Genomic DNA, 19,637 nt, shown 5'->3' on the forward strand with positions numbered 1-19,637 from the left:
GCCGGTGCTCACTAAAGTTACTTTCAGTGAGGGACGAGTGATCCTAGCTTGCAACTCCAAAGCGCTACTATAAAAGCATTTGAAGAGAACTAGAGAGAAAGTTCTTACCCGTTTTCCACCAGGACCAAATGGATATGCGTATAGGTGATGCCAAGTAAGTTGCCATTGTAGTTTAATAATTAAAAGATGCGCATGTATTTAAACTTCTTTTTTGTAATTTGAGATCCTTAGGATTTTTTATGCTTAGTTTACATGTGCAACTATTTTTCATGCAGACAATTAATCGTTCGTTATAACGAAAAGAACCGTGCATGACAAAGTTTGAGGCTGTTGGGATATGGTGAGTAGCCTAACTGATTATGTTAATTAAGTATTAAGCTAACTTTTGGTGTCAAAATAGTAACGATCTTTAACAAAGTTCCTGCTTATGCTTCTGCGTTTCGAATTCTTTATTCAATTTTATATCAGTAATATTCTGTCTTTGATGTTTTTATGCAATACCTTTTTAAACATGCATGCACAAGGGGAGGGAAAGTTCCTACCCGTTTTCCATCGATTAAGAATGGATACGTGCATATTGCTCATTCCAAGGTAAGTTGTCACTTGAGATGTAATATGTGCATGGTATTAAATTGCTATTATTTTTGTATTTTGATACATATAGGATAAAGTATATATTAGTGTATGTGTGCAGGCTATTTTGAGACATGTATATGTCACTAAACTGTCGTTCTTTTTGTATTTTGTGACATTTGAAATACACTGTTCTCTTTGTCAAAAATCTTTTTGACAAATTTTATTTTATTAAAGACTTTTTTTTTTGCATTTATTATGGCTCGAAATATATTTGTTTGGTATGTGCATTTCAGAAGAAAAAATTAGCATAGGTTATCGCTATTTCAAACTCAGTGGCAGCCTTGTCATGAAATTATGAGTTTAAAATGTATGGAACAAGCTTATTGCTGCTGTTGAGGAACACTACTAAGATGCAGGTATGTTGCTGTTTATGTTTATCCTTTTGGTACCAATCTTCGTTGCTTATCATAGGTGCCCATCACTTTGTTCTAAAAACTGCCATCCCGAATTTTGTTATACACCAACCAAAATACTAATGTATAAAGAAATCAAGATCTTTAAATGTATTGAATTTGTCCTGGTGGTCAACTTCAAATACATTAGAGTGGGAAACTTACTTATGACCCGCCCATTTGACTATGTACCATATCCATGCAAATCAAATTATTCAAATATACATTCAATTTTAGAATTGTAATAAGAGTAATAAATGTGTAATATAGGTGACTATATTTTACATAGGACTATTAACCTATAGAGCAAAAAAATTATTTCAAAACTTAAAGTATCTTAAGGTAATATGGATATTGCAGAATTGAAATTCTGGCAAATACTGAAATATAATTTATATTTTAAATTAGAAAATAAAATAAACCGAAATAATATTTTAAAGTAATATCAATAAATGTGTAATTAGTGTAAGCAACAATATTATTATAAATAATATTTTAAGGAATGTCGTTTTTAGGTAACCTCCATTCAACTATATACATTGCATTGAAATAGAAAGTTAGTTCATTGACTGAGGAAAATAATGAAAGAGTTATTAGTAAGTGAAAATGGCATGACTTGAGGCTGAATAGATGGAACAATCAATAACTGTAATCATTACTCGAATACGTTGACGATGCGATGTGGGCTCTATTCCACTGTAGTTACAACCGTTGATGGTTATATATGTAATATGTTTGTCTTCTGATTTGTAGCACGGAGCTGATATTTGAAATAGTCACAAGATCTCTTCCAACTCACCATTCTCAACCAAGTATGTTGAACTTCAAAACTTTCAGCTTTCATGGCCATTTTTTTTAAGGTTTGCTTACCTAATGTCTTAAAGCCTTATAAGACATTATTGGGTGGGAATAGTATTCTAGACTTATTTTTGAACTCATATCATCATAGTTATATTTGGTAGATACGAATTGTTCTGCTAATGACATTATTGGGTAGGGAAGAGTATTCTAGGCTAATTGCTTAATTGTTTTTATTTTATGCGTTATAAAGTTAATGCCTTTTATCAGAATGAGAATTTGATTGCGATTTATGTTAGTTATTAAAATGTTTTTTCCTTTTTCCTTTTTTTTAAGTTACATAATTGTGAATGGGCTGATTAGCCGCTAAAAATTACCTTATTGACTAAAGGAGATTGACTTCTATTTAGCTGCATAAATCTGATGATCCTTAGTGATTTTGATACTATTCTGATATTGCTATGCACAAAACCTCCAGAAGCTATTAGTGGGTAATGCAGATTTTGGGTACTATTTAGTGGATACTGTGTCGCTATTAGTGGGTGCTCAAAAGTTGATTAAATAGGCAGACTTACGATTCTTAGAGGGAATCATGAGAGCCGACAGATTACTCAAGTGTAAGACCTTTAATTTGTTTAACATTTTTATGATGTGGCGAAGATTGGAGGACAGGTTCATGACTACACTAATATGCTAAATGAAGCTTATAATGCTCAAAAATCCTCATCAACATATAGCAAACTAAGGTTAGTTTTGTTCGCTTTTGAGTTAAGTTCAGAAAGGTGTATGTTCGCTTATGAGTTTGTATCCTTGATCAATGTTATATTTGTTGTGTATTGTATAAGTTGGGTTAGTTTTTGTGAAGTTATCCATTTAGGTGTTTCCTCCCGTTTGGAAAATGATTTGCTTTGTGTCACCGGATAAATGATGTGGCAACCTTGGTAATGACACCTGATCTGTTCATAGTTATCTCATTGGTTAGAAAATGATATTGATGGGCTCTTCTCGCTTTTAACTGTATCTTTTGAATCTTAACTTCTTTTTGTTGTTAAATTTAACTTCAGTATATTTGAAATTTATGACATGTATATTTGATCAAGGATTGTTTAGTTACAATGTATTTAGTTGATATACCAAGGAGTCATGGTGAAGGTCAAGTCATTGTGTCATACCACGTGGTAAACGTTTCCTCTCTGTTGATACCTGAGATGGTAGGATTGAAACACTTATGTTTATTTGGTGACTTTGTTAGTTGCAGATACCTGCAATGGTAGGTGTGACGCCCAGTACAAAATCATCGTGTACGGTTCATCAACAACAGGATCATTACAAGGTCAAACACTATATGCTGTTTGAAAACCAGTTTTGCATTCATAAAATGATAGCGTTTTACAAAAGATAACGTACTTCCTATGAATAGAAGCATTAACATAAGTATGTGACATAAAGGTCGTTACAAAGCCATTGTTTGAAAAATAACGTAAGTTACGAATGCAAAAGAAAAGTTCCATGATTGAGACATCTTTAAGTAATGCAGCGGAAATCTAACACAGTAGGTCCGTAACAGCAAGTCTATAACACCAAGACAGCAAGTCTAACAGCGGAAGCAACAACGTCTAAGCACCTGAGAAATACATGCTTAAAAAGTCAACACGAATGTTGGTGAGCTATAGTTTGTTTGTAATCAGTAATGTAGACCACGAGATTTCAGTGCTTCAACAAGCAGTTTAAATCAGTAATTCGAATCAGTATGATAAAGTATATGCTTATCCTTAGGCACCCGGTAACTAACTTAACGTAATAGTAATACCCCCTAAAAGTACACTTGGTGAGTGCGTATGTCCTCGAAGTATCAAACATCCATTAAATGCTAGCGCGACTAGCCCGAGTGGGGATGTCAAACCCTATGGATCCATATCTAATATTCGCGTTCACCGGTTCAAAAACCAATGATTAAAGGTTACCGTGCTAAGGGGAATGTTTAAGCCGTTATATAACCCACATATATATAAAGTTTAAGTTCTCGTGTCAAGTAAGTAAAAAATAAAAAGCGCATGTATTCTCAGTCCCAAAAATAGTATAAGTAAAAAAGGGAAGCTTTAACTCACAGTGAATAAGCAGTAAAGTCGATATGAAATGTATGCAAGTAGTAAGTCGGTCCGAAAGGTCGTCAACCTAAGTCAAAGGTCACTAGGTCAGTATGTTGTCCCAAAAGTTTAAAAGTGAATAAATTAAGTTTAAGTGTCATCATCAACATCATCATTATCATCATCATTCATCAACACTAAGGTAAGTTTAACAAGAATAGAGATCGAAACAAAAGGCTGACTTCGGACAGCTTTTACGACCTTTATACAAATCAAAAAGACGTGTAGTCTGTGGCCATGGCTCCGTATGTGAGTCCTCTAACCGCTGACCAATTTTCAGAACCTAACTCGTCTTTGTTTGACCGTGGCGACGGTTTAAGTGTGAGTAGGTCAGAAATTTCAGCACAACGTTACAAAGGCGTAGTGATTTTCGGAAGGCTATAAATCCTAAACCGTGTATCAGATTAAGTCGAGGCCTAAACGGAAAGTCATCTACTCGAAACGAACTATCTAAAAATCAATTTTCCAGAAGCCCAGGAGTCTGATCAGACCCCGAAAAATAGAAAACAAGTGCTCCGGTGAGATTCTTGGTGCTTGATGCTCATCACGGTTCTCATCCTTGATGCTTGTAAGCTTCAAGTGTACAACTCGTTGATGTTTTAGCATCACTTTGAACAAGGTTCAACCATCAATACACAACTAAGAGTAAAATCTATCATTCTACAAGTTTTGAACATCAAGATTGCCTCTTTATTGCATAGATCCAATAAAGCTTCAACCTTTGTCCATTTTACACAAGTTTATGCATCTCCATCATATATGATGATGAAGACTTGATCTTTATTATCACAACAAACACAAAAAGGTTCCAAGTAAGTGAGACCTATAATAATAACTTAGATCTCAAGTATTAAGAAAACCCTAAGCTAGAAAGCTTGGATCTTTACAAGATTAATGAGACCATAAGCTAGAAAGCTAAGATCTTTAACAAAATAATGAAAGTAATGAGACCATAAGCTAAAAAGCTAAGATCTTTAACATAATAATGAAACCCTAGGCTAGAAAGCTTGGATCTTTAGTGTTCTTGAAGATCTTGAAGCATAAAGCTTGGATCTTTAAGATACATGAAGATCATAAATACAAGTTTTGATCTTTATAACAAAACAAAGAAATCACAAGCTAGATCTAACAAGTAAATGAAGATTCCAAGCTAGAAAGCTTGAATCTTTCATATTCTTGAAGGATTCAAACCCAAGTTTGAATCTACAAGATATAACAAGATCAAAAGCTAAAAGCTAGATCCATTAAATGATGATGATGATGTCGACTTTATGAAGAAGAAAAGAAGAAGAAGAAAATTTAAAACTTACACTTTTTAGAGTGAGAAAGACTAGAGAGAGAATTAGAGAGTAAGTGTGTGTAATTTGTAAATGAGAGCAAGTGTGAATTGTGAGGAAATAGCTTGGTATTTATAGGAAATGAGGGTGGTGGGGAGGCTCCAAAACCGTAGCCTTTGGGAGGGGACAAGGGGGACCAACTTTTGCTTTTTGGTTAATGGTTATCTAAAGTTGGTGCTTATGTTAGGATCTCATGCAACATTAAGGATAATGCTTAACAAAAATGCTAGTATGTTCCCTCTAATAAATGGGCATTTGTCTTTCATTATTATGGGTCACTAACTTATTATAATTGGGCTAATTAAATAGTCCACTAGCTAGTGTAGGGTGGGCTAAGGTCCAACAAGGTAGAAAGTCCAACAAGACTAACTAGTGTGTTCTAGTAAATTACTAAGCGTAATTAAGCATCCAAAAGCCCAAGTAATTGTTATTATAAAATAACTAGTATTACGTAGTCATAATATTCCGATCATGACCAAAGTTAAACGTGTACCAAGTACATAACTCGTTTCAAACGTCAAGTGACACCAACGGTCGTAAAAGCTTTCGGGGATCAAGTTAAGTGATTACACACTTAATAGCATGTTGTAAGGCATTAATGAAAGTAATTAATCATTAAATAAGATCCCAGAGCATAAACTAGCTCAGTACGCACATATACGCAGTTTCGTGAAAACACAAAGCACAAAAGCAAGTCGAAAAAGCCTGATCGTTATAGTAGGATTGGGGGAATTCCTAAAGCCATTGGATGAGAAATTAGTGAAACCAATTAGCATGACACAATGACGATGGACATCAAGTTGGGATTTTCTAATTCAAAAGTCAATCTACATATCTATCTTCTTTCTATATATTTATATAAAACTGAGTTTGATAGTAGGCTTACTGTATTTGTAATTGATTTTGTATTGTTGGCTTGAAATCAATGGTCTCAGCCTCTGTTTTTGTGTTTGGTCTACTTCAGATGCTAACATTGTTAGCATTATCTATTTATTTGTATTTATTTTTTTTGTTATAGAAACGTCTCTGAAGTAATGCTATGTATACACGACACGTATATCCATTAATGGTTCTATATGGTTGTGTTTGATCTCTAACGCCTAGGTAAGAAATGGATTGGCTATAAATTGTCCTGAAGGTAACTCGCGTTGCTACTTTGTAATAATCCATTAAAAAGTCTACTCATGATTTATAGCACAACAGTTATAAAAGACCTATCCAAGGTACGTGGAAATCCACAAATCCCAACATATTCGTTTGCACATGTACTATACCTGGAAAACGGGTCATGTTGGGTCAGTTTGGGTAACGGGTCGAAACGGTTTTGGGTTGAAACGGGTCATGGGTCAAACGGGTAAAAAAAATTAATGGGTCCGAACGGGTCAAGTTGAGTCGGTTTGGGTAACAAGTCTAAACGGGTAATGGGTCAAATGGGTCAAATAGGTCCAAACGGGTCATATAGTTTTAAATTTATTTTTTTTACATTTATTATATTGTTTTAGTTAATATTAATATTTTTTTATATTTATTATATATATAAGACATAGATATAGGTATGCAATTTAATAGATTTTTCGTAATTTATACGAAAATAAGAAGCCAAGCCAAGTCATTTCAATGTTTCTTACATAGCTAATTCCTTAGGACTAGAACTTATCCTTTTTGAAGATGTTGTAGTAGCAATGTTTGACATTAGGATTGTTCAATAGATGTCATGCAAATTGTGGACCTTTTTAGCTGTTCAATGAATAAAAACTGTGTAACTTTGTATACTGTTCTGTTGTGCTTTGAATACTTACTTGAAATATTGACTTTTGTGTTTCAATATCCTTTTAAGACATAGATATATCTTTGTTCAATCTCCTTTACTTGAAATATTGACCTAAGTTTTAAATTACTATACCACGAATTTTTTGTACCCGGAGATATGCATTTTTTGGTTCTACTTTGCTCAATAACTACATAGAAATATTATCCGAATGTCGAGATTACTACAACACATGCAAAATAAAAAAATTATTCACATTTATTCACGTAAAACCAATACCTGCTTATTCCAATAAAGTAGCCCCACGAATTCGCGGGCACTAAGCTAGTATTATATTATAGTATTTAACTTCATGCCCAATATATAAGGTTCTTTTATGCCTTATCAAATCAAATAAACTCTGAATATTTGAACACCCCAAAATAAAAAATATACTAAGAAAAAAAAATAGGATAACCCATTTGCACGAAAAAGATAATGCCCTAAAAAAAATAAAAAAAAAATAAAAAATCACAAGAGCATAAATGAATTCATTTCTCAAAGTGTTTAACTATATATCCTCAAAATATCGTAAATACAAAAATGCTCTCTGACCACGCACGGTGCATGATAGCTCGTGTGTTGTCCGTGTTACCGAAATATTCATCGAGACTCCCTATTATCCTCGCAACTCGCACTATACATGTGCGCGGAGCGTGGTGCGTGGTGTGAATTGCACCATAATTTTGAATGCTCGTATCTTTTGATTCCTTCCTCCGACTTAGTCAACTTTTTTTAAAAATCGTGTATTTTTTCAGATCTATCCGTTGACAAACAGGTGTAGGCGGTTTATCCTAAGATTTTTTCGATATTCGGACTCGAAGACCTTCAAACTTTACGTTTTCGTTAATTTTGACTTTTAAACATACTTTGACCGCTTATAAGTTGCTATAGAGCAATTTAATTTGTAATGAGTAAAAGTTATCACCAATATTGACTAAAAGTACACGAAATCCTTCAATCAATTTGAATAAACGGCACATTTCGTAAATCAAAAATTTTCTACGATTGACGCAAATCGCAATATCAAGTCTAATTTTAAAATTATTTTCACTTCGGGAGTTTTCCAACGGTTAGATCTCGGGAAAATGCACGATTTAAAAACACGGTGACCAAATCGGAGCAAGGAATCAAAAGATACCATCATTCAATGTTCTAGCGCAACACGTACCATGCACGGTATGTGGTGCTTGGAACGTGTTGCGAAAAAATAGGTTGTCTCGGTGATTATCTCGATAGCACACACCAATCACAAAGCACCACGGACACCTTTCGTGGTGCGAGAGGAGTTTTGCAATTACGAAAATTTAAGGGCATATCGTTAAACACTTTGAGATTTAGGGGCATTTGGCAATTTCCCTAAAGATGAAGTCAGTTTGGATTTTGGTCATGGGCTTGTTTTAGTTTTGTGCTTGTATTGGGCCTGGGCATAGAAATGTAGGGAAATTCGCCAAAATACACTTTTTTCAATATTTTCGTTCAAAATACACTTTTTTAAAAAAAATTGTCTTTTTACACCATTAGGTCGACCAAGTTTTTGGTCGACTACCTCATAACATGGTCGACCACCTCTTTTTCAAGGTGGTCGACCAACTATTTTCAAAGGCCTGGTCGACTACAATACAAGCTTGGTCGACTACATAGTCGACCGTCCTTACATTGTGGTCGACCATATTTTTGGTCGACTACCTCTAAATCCATTTTTAGAGTGTGATGTTTGCATGAAGTTGTGCTTTATTGAGCTACTATGGTCGACCAAAACCAAACTCATAAGTATTATGGTTGACCAAAATCAAACACATTTCGTTTCAAGGTTACTTATTATTCAGATTCAACAACTAACTTTAACATCATCCAACCAAACTTATAACTTACTCACTTCGATTATAATAGCATTTTGTTTTTTACAATTTCACCTACTTAGATTAAAAACATCATAACAGAAACCAATTCTTTTAAGATCCTAACATGTTATTCTTTAAGGGATTAGGATTAAAACCTCAAGCAGCCATAGCATCAACTTCTTCTCCATGATCTCTAGCTTTACCTTTTGCGGTTCCAATTTGGGGTCGTCTCAATAAGCTGGTGAGGAACAAGCCGTCTTTCACGCTTAGTGAGTTAAATTGTGAACTTTTAATTGAGCTATTTCCGCTTCTTCTTCGGGAGTTATTTTTCTTAAAACAACTGTAAAGTCTACACTCGGCAGTCGGCTCTCACTCTTACTCTGCTTCTTCCTTTTGCATGTTCAAAACAGCTTAAAAACATGTTCAAAATGGTATCTGATTCAATTGAAAAGTTAAAAAGAAATTGTTTTGGTTTTATTTATATTACCAACAAAAAGACGAAGACCATCAAACCCATAATTGTGTGTTGAATTTGCACGAGCTGAGTGAATAACTTAGGGGTGGTCGACCAAAAACTTGGTTGACCACAATATAAGGATGGTCGACTATGTAGTCGACCAAGCTTGTATTGTGGTCGACCGAGCCTTTGAAAATAGTTGGTCGATCACCTTGAAAAAGTGGTGGTCGACCATGTTATGGGGTAGTCGACCCAAAGGGTGGTCGACCTAATGGTGTAAATAGACAATTTTTTTCTAAAAAGTGTATTTTCGAATAAAACTTAAAAAAAAAAAAAGTGTATTTGAGGCAATTACCCTAGAAATGTATTGTTGAAGGAAAACAGCTCAAATGACATTGTTTTTATCTTGTTCTTTGAGAAAAAAGTGAAAACAAAGTGATGATTTATACAATTATATCTGATGAGAATTATAGGAGAGCATATTACATTACAATTTTATTTAAAACATTTTTTAAAAGAGAGCTAGCGAAGAGCTAGAATATTACTAAGAAAACATAAAGTTTTGCAACCACAATGTCTAGTTTAATTCACGATGATGTAGTCTACTTGAAAACCAATTAAACGAGCTAGACACTATTAGTCATGTGGCATTTTTTGATCTTGTAGTCATGAAATAAGATGCCGTTACATATATTAAATAACCAAATGAAATTAAATACGTACTGTAGAGTTTAGAAAAAGTTAAGTGCGTTTTCACGCACTGATTTCCTTTTCTACTTGTTGATACTTTTCTTCTTTTTAATTGAAGTGTAATCTATAAATTGTAAGCAACTTCTAAGAGACAAAAGCACCATACAAATTGTAAGCTAAACTAAAGATTGTGTGAAAAAGATTAAAATATATGTTACATCCATATATCCATATATAAATATACAACATATATATCCTTGCCTTAAGACATAAACGAATTTAGTATAGTATAAAGGGAATAAAGGGTAAAAGATCACTAATGTAAGTAATGAAAAAGAAAAAGCTAAAAGCAAAAGACAATAAAATTCACAAACACAACCTTAAAGAGTCTTGAATGTCTCTTCCTAAATTCTTACTTCAGTCATGTTTTTACATCATTTTCTTCTTCAATTTCCTACTCAAATCTCTCTAATGGATTCTTATGTCATTTTTTTAATATTTACATTTTGTTCACTTGTAAATTCAAAATCAAGACTTTGTAGAACATCTTGTGGTGACATACATATCAACTATCCTTTTGGCATAGATGATGGATGTGGCAGCCCATATTATAGAAACATCCTAGTATGCACCGAATCCAACATCCTCGAACTACGAACCCCGTCTGGCAGATACCCCGTTCGTCAGATCGATTACTCGGACCCTCACATTCTCGTGATTGATCCGAACATGTGGAACTGCCAAGACGGGGCCCATTTTCGACCCCCTCGTCCATTTATCCTAGACACAAGTATCCATTTCTCACTATCACCACGAAATGACTATCTTTTTTTCAATTGTAGCGAAAAAGATGTCATCATTGAGCCTAAACCAATATTTTGTGAACGGTTCCCGGATCAATGCGACTCAACGTGTGATAGTGCTAGCTATTTATGTAGGCACTTACCCGAGTGCCCGCACGCTTTAGGTGTTAGCACTTCGTGTTGCTCGTATTACCCGAAAGCAACTGAGTCGCTCAGATCGATGCTAAAGTATTGCGACACTTACACAAGTGTGTATTGGAAAAATTTAGGGGGGTCCCAAACTTATAGCACAGCCCCAGAGTACGGCATTAGGATTGATTTCGATATTCCTGTAACGTCACGGTGTCTGCAATGTCAGGATGGGAGTAAGGGAGGTGGTACGTGCGGATTTGAAGTCGAAACACGTGAGTTTTCATGCTTATGTGACAAAGGAAACGTAACAACTTATTGCAAAGGTACGATTAAAGAAAACAGTATTATGTGAATGATTTCACCAAAAATTTATGTCAATGATATTAGTTAGTCATTATTTTAAGTTTACAATGACATCCGATGTGAGACGGGTTGTTAAATAATAGTACTAGCTAAGGAGATGTTCAGTTACGAATTTTCATTAATCGATATTAATTTTCAACGCCGATTTCGTTCTTGCAGATCCCTCTCAACACCGGAAGAGTTCTCGAGTTGTTGCTGGTAAGGAACATACATCTCTCAATATATTACGTCTTAAAGTCTTCTTTTTGATATCTTCTTTGAGTATAAGATTGATTTAACAACTTGATATTATTATTTTAAATAATAATAGATTTGATTTTAATGCTATATATATATATATATATATATATATATATATATATATATATATATATATATATATATATATATATATATATATATATATATATATATATATATATATATATATATATGTATATATATATATGTATGTATGTATGTATGTATGCAGGTACAGCAACGGCTGTTTCGGTAGCAGGAGCAATCGGAATAGGGGCAGGGGTATGGTACTTTAGAAAGGTTAAAGGGGCTGCACCAGTCACACATGGAGTTCAAACCAACGAGAATAGGCTTTTTTGATTATAATATTCTCTTTATTTTATTTTAATACTTTTTGGTTAAATGGTGGTTAATTAACGGTTAATTTGAAATGTTTAATTTCTATTTCTTTCATTCGAATCGACATTTATCAGGCCTGTTTTCCACATAGAGTAATAACAATAACAAACAAAATGGTTCAATAAATTTACATAACTATCTCGCACCTGAGTTCACTGTAAATGAATAACGCCATCACGCACTCCTCCAGCAGGCTGCAGGATCAGTAGCTGAATAATTGAGAACAAAAAATGGATATACTGAATAAGTTATCGAGAACCAACTTTAGTGTTTTCACGCTCCAGTATGACGTTCAAAATCTTGCCAGGAACGTAAACCCTTTTCTTGACGGTTTTACCGTCCAGATATTTAGATAGTTTTTGATCAAGTGAAGCCAGTTTGAAAGCTTCATCTTCTGTGCAAGTTACTTCAACTTGTACCGTTCCCCTTGTTTTACCATTAATCTGAACTGGTAATGTTACGGTGGTGTCTTTTAAGTAAGCCGGATTAGCCTGGAGATATAAAATTATTGAATTTTGTAAGTTCAGTTTTTATTGGATTCGGTTTCAATTGAAAAAAAAGGTACCTTAGGAAAAGGCTCGTATGCCAATGTGGTTGAGTGTCCTAACCGAAACCAGAGTTCCTCAGCCATGTGTGGTGCGTATGGAGATAGCAACAATATGAATGGCTCGACAATTGATTTTGGAAGTTTATCCCACTAAAACAAGACAAAAGTATACAGGCAATTGTTACAACACCTAGATTTTGAGCTATCAACAGTAAAAGATAAACTAATACTTAAATGGATTTTATTAATGGTTCGCCAAAAAGTGAGTTACTATAGTTTAATGAGAAAAAAATTAAGGCACCTTATATGCAGAGTTTACAAACTCCATCATTGCAGAAATCCCAGTATTGAACCGTGTTGCTTCAATTTCGTCAGTAACCTGCAACGTTCAACAAATCCATGTTAATGTTAGACGCAACCACCGAGGCATTTGCCTGAGTGGTATCGCGGTGGTGTTTAACACCCTCGCCGGGTAAGAGGTCCAGGGTTCGAACCTGGCTTCTGAATGACTAAATTAAACATGGACTGAAATAGGCTCCATTGAGGTCAGCCCAAAGGGAAGGTTTTACCGACCCGATCCGGGACTAAGGTCCGACCCGTCTGCCCCTCGGGATGGTTTAAGGGTTCGGATCCCTGTGATCGTGGTTCGGGTTTCCTGCCCGAACGTGTGTGCGTGCAAATGATGACTAGGCTTCGGTCCGGACTGATGCAATCTTGCCGTTCAAAAAAAAAAAAAAAAAAAAAAAAATGTTAGACGCATAACGATCGAGGTGACAATTTAGAACAGTTTACTTATGAATGAGTCAATCAAGGTTTTGTAGCCCTCAATGTATGAAAATGGTAAAAGTAAAAAAGCGAAAACAGAAATATAAGTGTATAGCAAGTGTTGTAAATGGCGGCCGTCTAGGCCGACTAGTCGGTTTAGTGGCTAGCCCGTCCTGTTTCTCCCAAAAATGTCTAATTAGTCGGTGGTCAGGTCAAAGTTCCAACCAAATCGTTGGAAGTCAAGGTTAGGTCATAGTCGGTCAAATCTATCTCAGTCAGGTCTTGGTCTGTCATAATCGGTCAAAGTCAAGTTTGGTCAAAGTTATGTAAAAAAAATATATATTTTTATACTAAGATTTTGTAACCTATACATTTGTTTAAAATATTTATGTTTGATATATTTATGTGTAATATATATGATAAATATATATTACTAAAAGTCAACCTTAGTCAACGTCCGACTTATCAACTTCAATCAAGTTTGTATCGTTACCTTCTCTATACATCTATGTAAGGATTTCAGTTGGTCCAAAGAAGGGATTTCGTCAACTACCACCGTTTGATTTCGATACGTCCCGTCAGATAACGGTGACCCGACAATCAATCTCCATGATCTCCCTAAAAATCGATGTACGCCTTCAATACCACTTGTATTCCATGTTTTTGAGTCCCTGAAAATAATTTAATTGCATTATTTTCAAAAAAAAAAAAAAAGTCAACACCAATATAAGTGTGTTTCAACCTCATATTCACAACTCATTGGCTACTACCTTAGTGGGCCCATAAACATTTCGTATAATCTAAGAGAGTCTGCACCGTACTCTGCTACAACATCATCAGGATTAACCACATTTCCTCTACTTTTACTCATTTTGTGGGCCCGAGCAACCAATCGGATACTAGGATCATCTTTCAGTACAAACGAACTACCAGACTTTATAACCTACAAAAGTAGTTAAACATATATATACATTAGCAAGAATTTAAGATCATAAAAGCCTTAAACACCGTTTAAGAAGAATACCTTTTCATCGGGTATGATTTCTTGTTTATGCTCTCCCAATGAATCAACTGAATCTGCAGACACAAGATTCCCGTTTTGATCTTTGCAAGCCATGTATTGTACCTGCAGTTCATCTTGTTATAAACCAAACAACAATAAAAGTCAACACATCGATGCAACAGGTTTGACTTACTTCTCCAAGAATGATCCCTTGATTTATGACACATTTAAATGGTTCTCGTGTCGATACAATACCAATATCGTAAAGAACCTGAAAATGTATGCAAGACGTCATCAATGAAACAATAATAATGCATAAGATTTGAATAAACATTAAGTAATATCAAAAACCGTCCAAGATAATAACAAACCTTGTGCCAAAATCTTGAGTAGAGTAAGTGAAGAACAGCATGTTCAGCACCACCGACATATACGTCAACTGGGCCCCAATACCTGCAGGTTTTTCGATCATAAAACGGTTTATTCGATTACTAACAGCTCATAATTATAGGGAAATATGATTAATCTTACATTTCCTTCTTCTTGTCAACTAACTCAGCTGAATTTTTAGGATCCATAAATCTTAAATAATACCTGCCCATAAGTAAACAATCTGTGAAGGTTAATGATGTAGTTAAAGAAGGTGCTTAAATAATTAAATTACTGGTTGTATCACATAAAAAACACAAGGTCCTGATGATGATGGGTTCATTAATATAATGAAATGCCAAAAAAAATTATAAAAAGATAATAACAAAACCCTGAACCCAAAATGAAAGGTGGGATATTTTGTAATATCACCAATATAATAAGGTATCCATAAGTTACTTGCAAAAACAAAAACAACTGTAATAATGTTGTAATGATTAGTTTGCAATATTTGTGTAAGGAAACTTTAGTCAATCCTCATTGTTAGTATTTAGGTTGATTTATGACAATTTCTTGTAAAACAAATTCACATTTGAGGTAGCGACAAGTAAAATTGTTACCAACAAGAACCAGCCCATTGTGGCATAGTGTTTGTTTCACGCCTAGCTGATTTTCCAGAAGAAGAATCTACGGTCTTAACCTGAAAATCGGTAAATCATTATACTGATGACTGCAGTTGATGAGATTAGTTGATGATTTGATTATCAATAAAGGGTTCATATAATAATGGCAAAAAATAAATTTATATTCTTTGAGTTGATTATTAATAATAGGTTGATGAGATTAAATGGTTGGTTATTGACCTACCTTTGAGAAAGAGAAATGAAAAATAATGATTTACAATAATAGGTTAATGAGATTAAATGGTTAGTTATTTTAGATACACCAGAACAACTGAGTGATTATTGACCAAAAGCCTATCTTTCATTTTTTCATTATTCAACTGATGGAACCGAAACGCACATAAGTAAATAGGCACACATAAAAAAAATGTCAAGTGGCTTGAACAAATAGAACCTAAATCTTATACAAAACATAAACAAATTATATAAAAAGAAATATTACCCAAGACACTGCTTTTGAAAGTGGTGGATCCCCTGTTCCAGTTGGCGTGAAATCATCAAGCTCGGGAAGCGTAAGAGGAAGTTCCGTTTCAGGAACGGGAACCGTTTCACCATTTTCATCCAAAAATACAACAGGAATCGGTTCTCCCCAATAACGTTGTCTTGCAAATAGCCAGTCTCTCAACTTGTAATTTACCTGACAAGATATACATATAATATTATTTTACTATACACCAGACAGGAAAAAGTATTATATATTATATATTACCTTTCTATTTCCATTTCCGGTCTTCTCGACCCATTCAATGACTTTAATAGCAGCTTCTTTACTGCGTAACCCATTAATGTTGAGCCCGGATGTGGAACATGATGAATTTATGACATCACCTTCTCCAGCATAAGGCTTTTCAAAATCATCACAACATTCATCTGCGGTTACCACCCACCGTATCGGAATACTATACTTTAATGCAAACTCATGGTCACGAGTATCATGAGCAGGAACAGCCATTATAGCTCCTGTCCCATAGCTGCAAAAGACATTGATCAACCCATGAGGCAGCATAATGGGAAGATTGGACCAAATGGGTAACGGATCAAAACGGGCGAATTTGGTACGGGTCGAAAGATGCCAAATTCAGTTGAACCTAAACACCTTTTGCCCAAAACTCTATAACAATAATACAACTTTTTGAATATAATGATTAAGAAAGTTGTATGCATTTAAATTACATTTTGGTTTATATAAGATAGCCTGGTCAATAGAATTAAAAAAAAAACACACACACCTTCCTAAAACATAATCAGCTACCCATATTGGGATAGGTTCACCATTAACTGGATTTTTGGCATAACAGCCACTAAAGACTCCAGATTTGTCCTTTTGAAGCTCAGTTCGCTCAAGATCACTCTTTCTAGAGGCAATATCTTGATATTCTTTCACCTGTTAACGAGATAGTTATCCTCTTAAGATTTATAATTATGTAAGTAATGCAACTGTTTAGCATAAAAAAGAAGTTGTAAATGTATTTACAATATTTTGTTGGGCCTCTGATACCACGGATGACAACAAGGGATGTTCCGGTGCTAGTACTAAATATCTGCAAAAAAAAATTCATGTAATATGAATTTTTTTTTTACTTTGACTATTGAATGAGCTAAGATCAAGAAAAAGGAGCACAAAGATAATACGTTACTCCAAATATAGTATCAGGCCTGGTCGTATAGACAGTAATTTTTGCATCTGTTTCTTGACCATCTCTAGTCAAAACACAAAATTCCACTTCTGCCCCTTCTGATTTTCCAATCCAATTTCTCTGCATTTCCTTAATACTTTCAGGCCAATCGAGATCATCCAAATCCTTAAGAAGACGGTCTGCATATGCAGTTATCTTGAGCATCCATTGCTTCATCGGCTGCTTGGTCATAAACAATGAACTGTAAAATTATAAAAACATCCAATAAAGATGAATAAGAAAGTATTTAAGAAAAATATCAAACGGTGAGAAAATATCATTATGCAGAGCACATCAAACCTTTCTTACAACTGGATGACCACCACGTTCACTCACACCATCCACCACTTCTTCATTTGCCAACACAGTACCAAGAGCAGGACACCAGTTGACAGGTACCTCAGCCTAAACATGAACGATAAAAACATGATAAGTAAACAATTTATGAAACATTGAATAATAATTTTGAAAGATGAACAAAGTGTCTGACCTGATATGCGAGTCCTCTTTTGAGAAGTTGTAAAAAGATCCATTGGGTCCATTTATAATAGTCTGGTTCTGTGGTAGAAATTTCCCGATCCCAGTCATATGAAAAGCCTAAAGATTTAAGCTGAAACGAACAAACATGACCATAAATGTGTTCATAAATATGAAAACTTCAGTAGTTAGTTTTAACAAGACAATAAAATCAATGACGGTTAATAGTGAGAAACCTGTGTACGAAAGCGGTCAATGTTTCTTATGGTTGTGGCCTTTGGATGAGTACCTGTCTGCACAACACCGTCAAGCAGTGCTATTCAATAACACCGATGAGCAAGTTATAAACTTTATTAATTTAAACGAATAACAAAACCTCAATGGCATATTGCTCAGCAGGCAGCCCAAATGCATCCCATCCCATCGGATGAAGAACGTTGAAACCTTGCATACGTTTAAATCTAGCAAGAATATCAGTTGCAGTGTATCCAAGAGGATGGCCCACATGTAAACCAGCTCCACTGCAACAAATATAAGTAACAAACTTATAATGTCTCTACATTTTAATTGCAATTAATTATGTAACAAACTTAACAATTACTTCTATAAATTTTCCAATTTTATTAGGTGTTAAGTATTAGTTTCTGCATATTTAATTTAATTTAATTCACACAATATCAGAAGTAATAAATCATTAAAACGAAGTTAAAATATCCTTAATCAAATAATAATTGATATCATAAAACATTCAATTATCCATACCTTGGATAGGGAAACATATCAAGAACATAAAATTTAGGTTTAGAAGTATCAACGTCATCAGGTGTACGGAAAGTTTGATTTTTATCCCAAAATTGCTGCCAGCGCGGTTCAATTTCATGAAACGGATAAGCCCTAACTTTTACCTGTTCCTTTGATTCTTCACTGATACTATTTTTATTATTAATACTACTGATAATACAATTGCACGGTTGGAAAGATAAGTTGTTTCTGGAAGAGTGTTTACGTGGCGGAGACCGCCGGCGGGAGAAGAAGAAAAGATTCCGGCGGTGGTAGGGAGGTGGAGTGAGTGGTTGTGGTGGCAGTAGCCATTGAATTTGAATCAACATGTTAAGTTAGCTGAAAGAAATGAGTTTGTTTTTGTGTGTGTGATGAGTGTTCCAAGTATGCAGGGATAGATTGATCTATTGAAGATAAAATAGAAATAGAATAGATTAATAGAATGTTATTGGCGCTAAAGGAGTTTGGGCTTTTTATTTGGGCTTATATAGGATACAGGCCCAATTAAGAAAACATATCGGCTGGGAGATTATGGCGATCTGAAATCCAAACTCGTTCGATTTTTGTTGCTCTTGTGAATCTCATTGATTAATCTATACACAACTGGTTTATTAACCATGGCAACAAAAAGATGGGACTTTTGACTTATTGAAACAACAGGGGTACAAGAACACACTCTACGATGGAACGTTCGTTTACGAACAATTGACACAAATCGAGACCGAGAAATAGAGATGGGAACAAGTGTTTATTGATCAAAATTGTAATTACAAGAATTGAGAGATTGAGAAGAGTCACAAATGACTATTGATCCAAAAATCAACTACTGAATACAAGAACTAAATACTTATTGATCTCAGCTAACTGATTCTAACAACTAACAGATTAACGGTTTGCCCTAATTGAGCTCAATGAAGGGATTATCACCTAAATGCCCATTTTGTCTAGTCTTTTTGCCTCGGAAACCTTAAATTTATTTATTTTTTTTATTTTTTTTGACAATCTGCCCGCGCAAGACGCAAGGGCGCAAGGTGCCTTTTTGCGACCTTGCTTCCCGGTGGACGCAAGGACGCAAGGTGCCTCTTGTGACCTTGCTTCCCGGGGACGCAAGGACGCATGGTGCCTCTTGCGACCTTGCTTCCCGGAGACGCAAGGACGCAAAGTGCATCTTGCTCCTACCAGCATATCATAATCAAAGTTTTCTTTCAGACATTTTATCAAACACCTTTTGTGCAATTCCCGTTTTACGTATAATTGCTCCAACTTATTTGGTGTACATACATTAAATGCTT

At 34.8% G+C, this 19,637-nt stretch overlaps 2 protein-coding genes across 2 annotated transcripts; one reads left to right on the top strand and one right to left on the bottom strand.

Moving 5' to 3' along the window:
* The first annotated feature begins 10,579 nt into the window (after window positions 1-10,579).
* LOC139864509 (uncharacterized) lies at window positions 10,580-12,060 on the top strand. The gene is made up of 3 exons (XM_071853090.1): window positions 10,580-11,366; window positions 11,566-11,604; window positions 11,879-12,060. The coding sequence occupies exons 1-3, from the start codon at window positions 10,580-10,582 to the stop codon at window positions 12,004-12,006; spliced, it is 954 nt and encodes a 317-aa protein (XP_071709191.1). The 3' UTR covers window positions 12,007-12,060.
* Window positions 12,061-12,070: 10 nt separating this feature from the next.
* LOC139864510 (leucine--tRNA ligase, chloroplastic/mitochondrial) lies at window positions 12,071-18,674 on the bottom strand. The gene is made up of 20 exons (XM_071853091.1): window positions 18,328-18,674; window positions 17,942-18,086; window positions 17,802-17,858; window positions 17,579-17,698; window positions 17,389-17,493; window positions 17,045-17,268; window positions 16,887-16,953; window positions 16,642-16,796; window positions 16,122-16,383; window positions 15,855-16,049; window positions 15,350-15,429; window positions 14,892-14,954; window positions 14,732-14,813; window positions 14,554-14,631; window positions 14,382-14,483; window positions 14,128-14,300; window positions 13,851-14,028; window positions 12,894-12,971; window positions 12,611-12,742; window positions 12,071-12,536 (listed from the first exon to the last, which is right to left on the bottom strand). Exons 1-20 carry the CDS (start codon window positions 18,672-18,674, stop codon window positions 12,294-12,296), a joined length of 2,886 nt encoding a protein of 961 aa, XP_071709192.1. The 3' UTR covers window positions 12,071-12,293.
* Between the last annotated feature and the right edge of the window lie 963 nt (window positions 18,675-19,637).

The sequence above is a fragment of the Rutidosis leptorrhynchoides genome, chromosome 8 (genome assembly GCF_046630445.1).
Source record: "Rutidosis leptorrhynchoides isolate AG116_Rl617_1_P2 chromosome 8, CSIRO_AGI_Rlap_v1, whole genome shotgun sequence".
Lineage (NCBI taxonomy): Eukaryota > Viridiplantae > Streptophyta > Magnoliopsida > Asterales > Asteraceae > Rutidosis > Rutidosis leptorrhynchoides.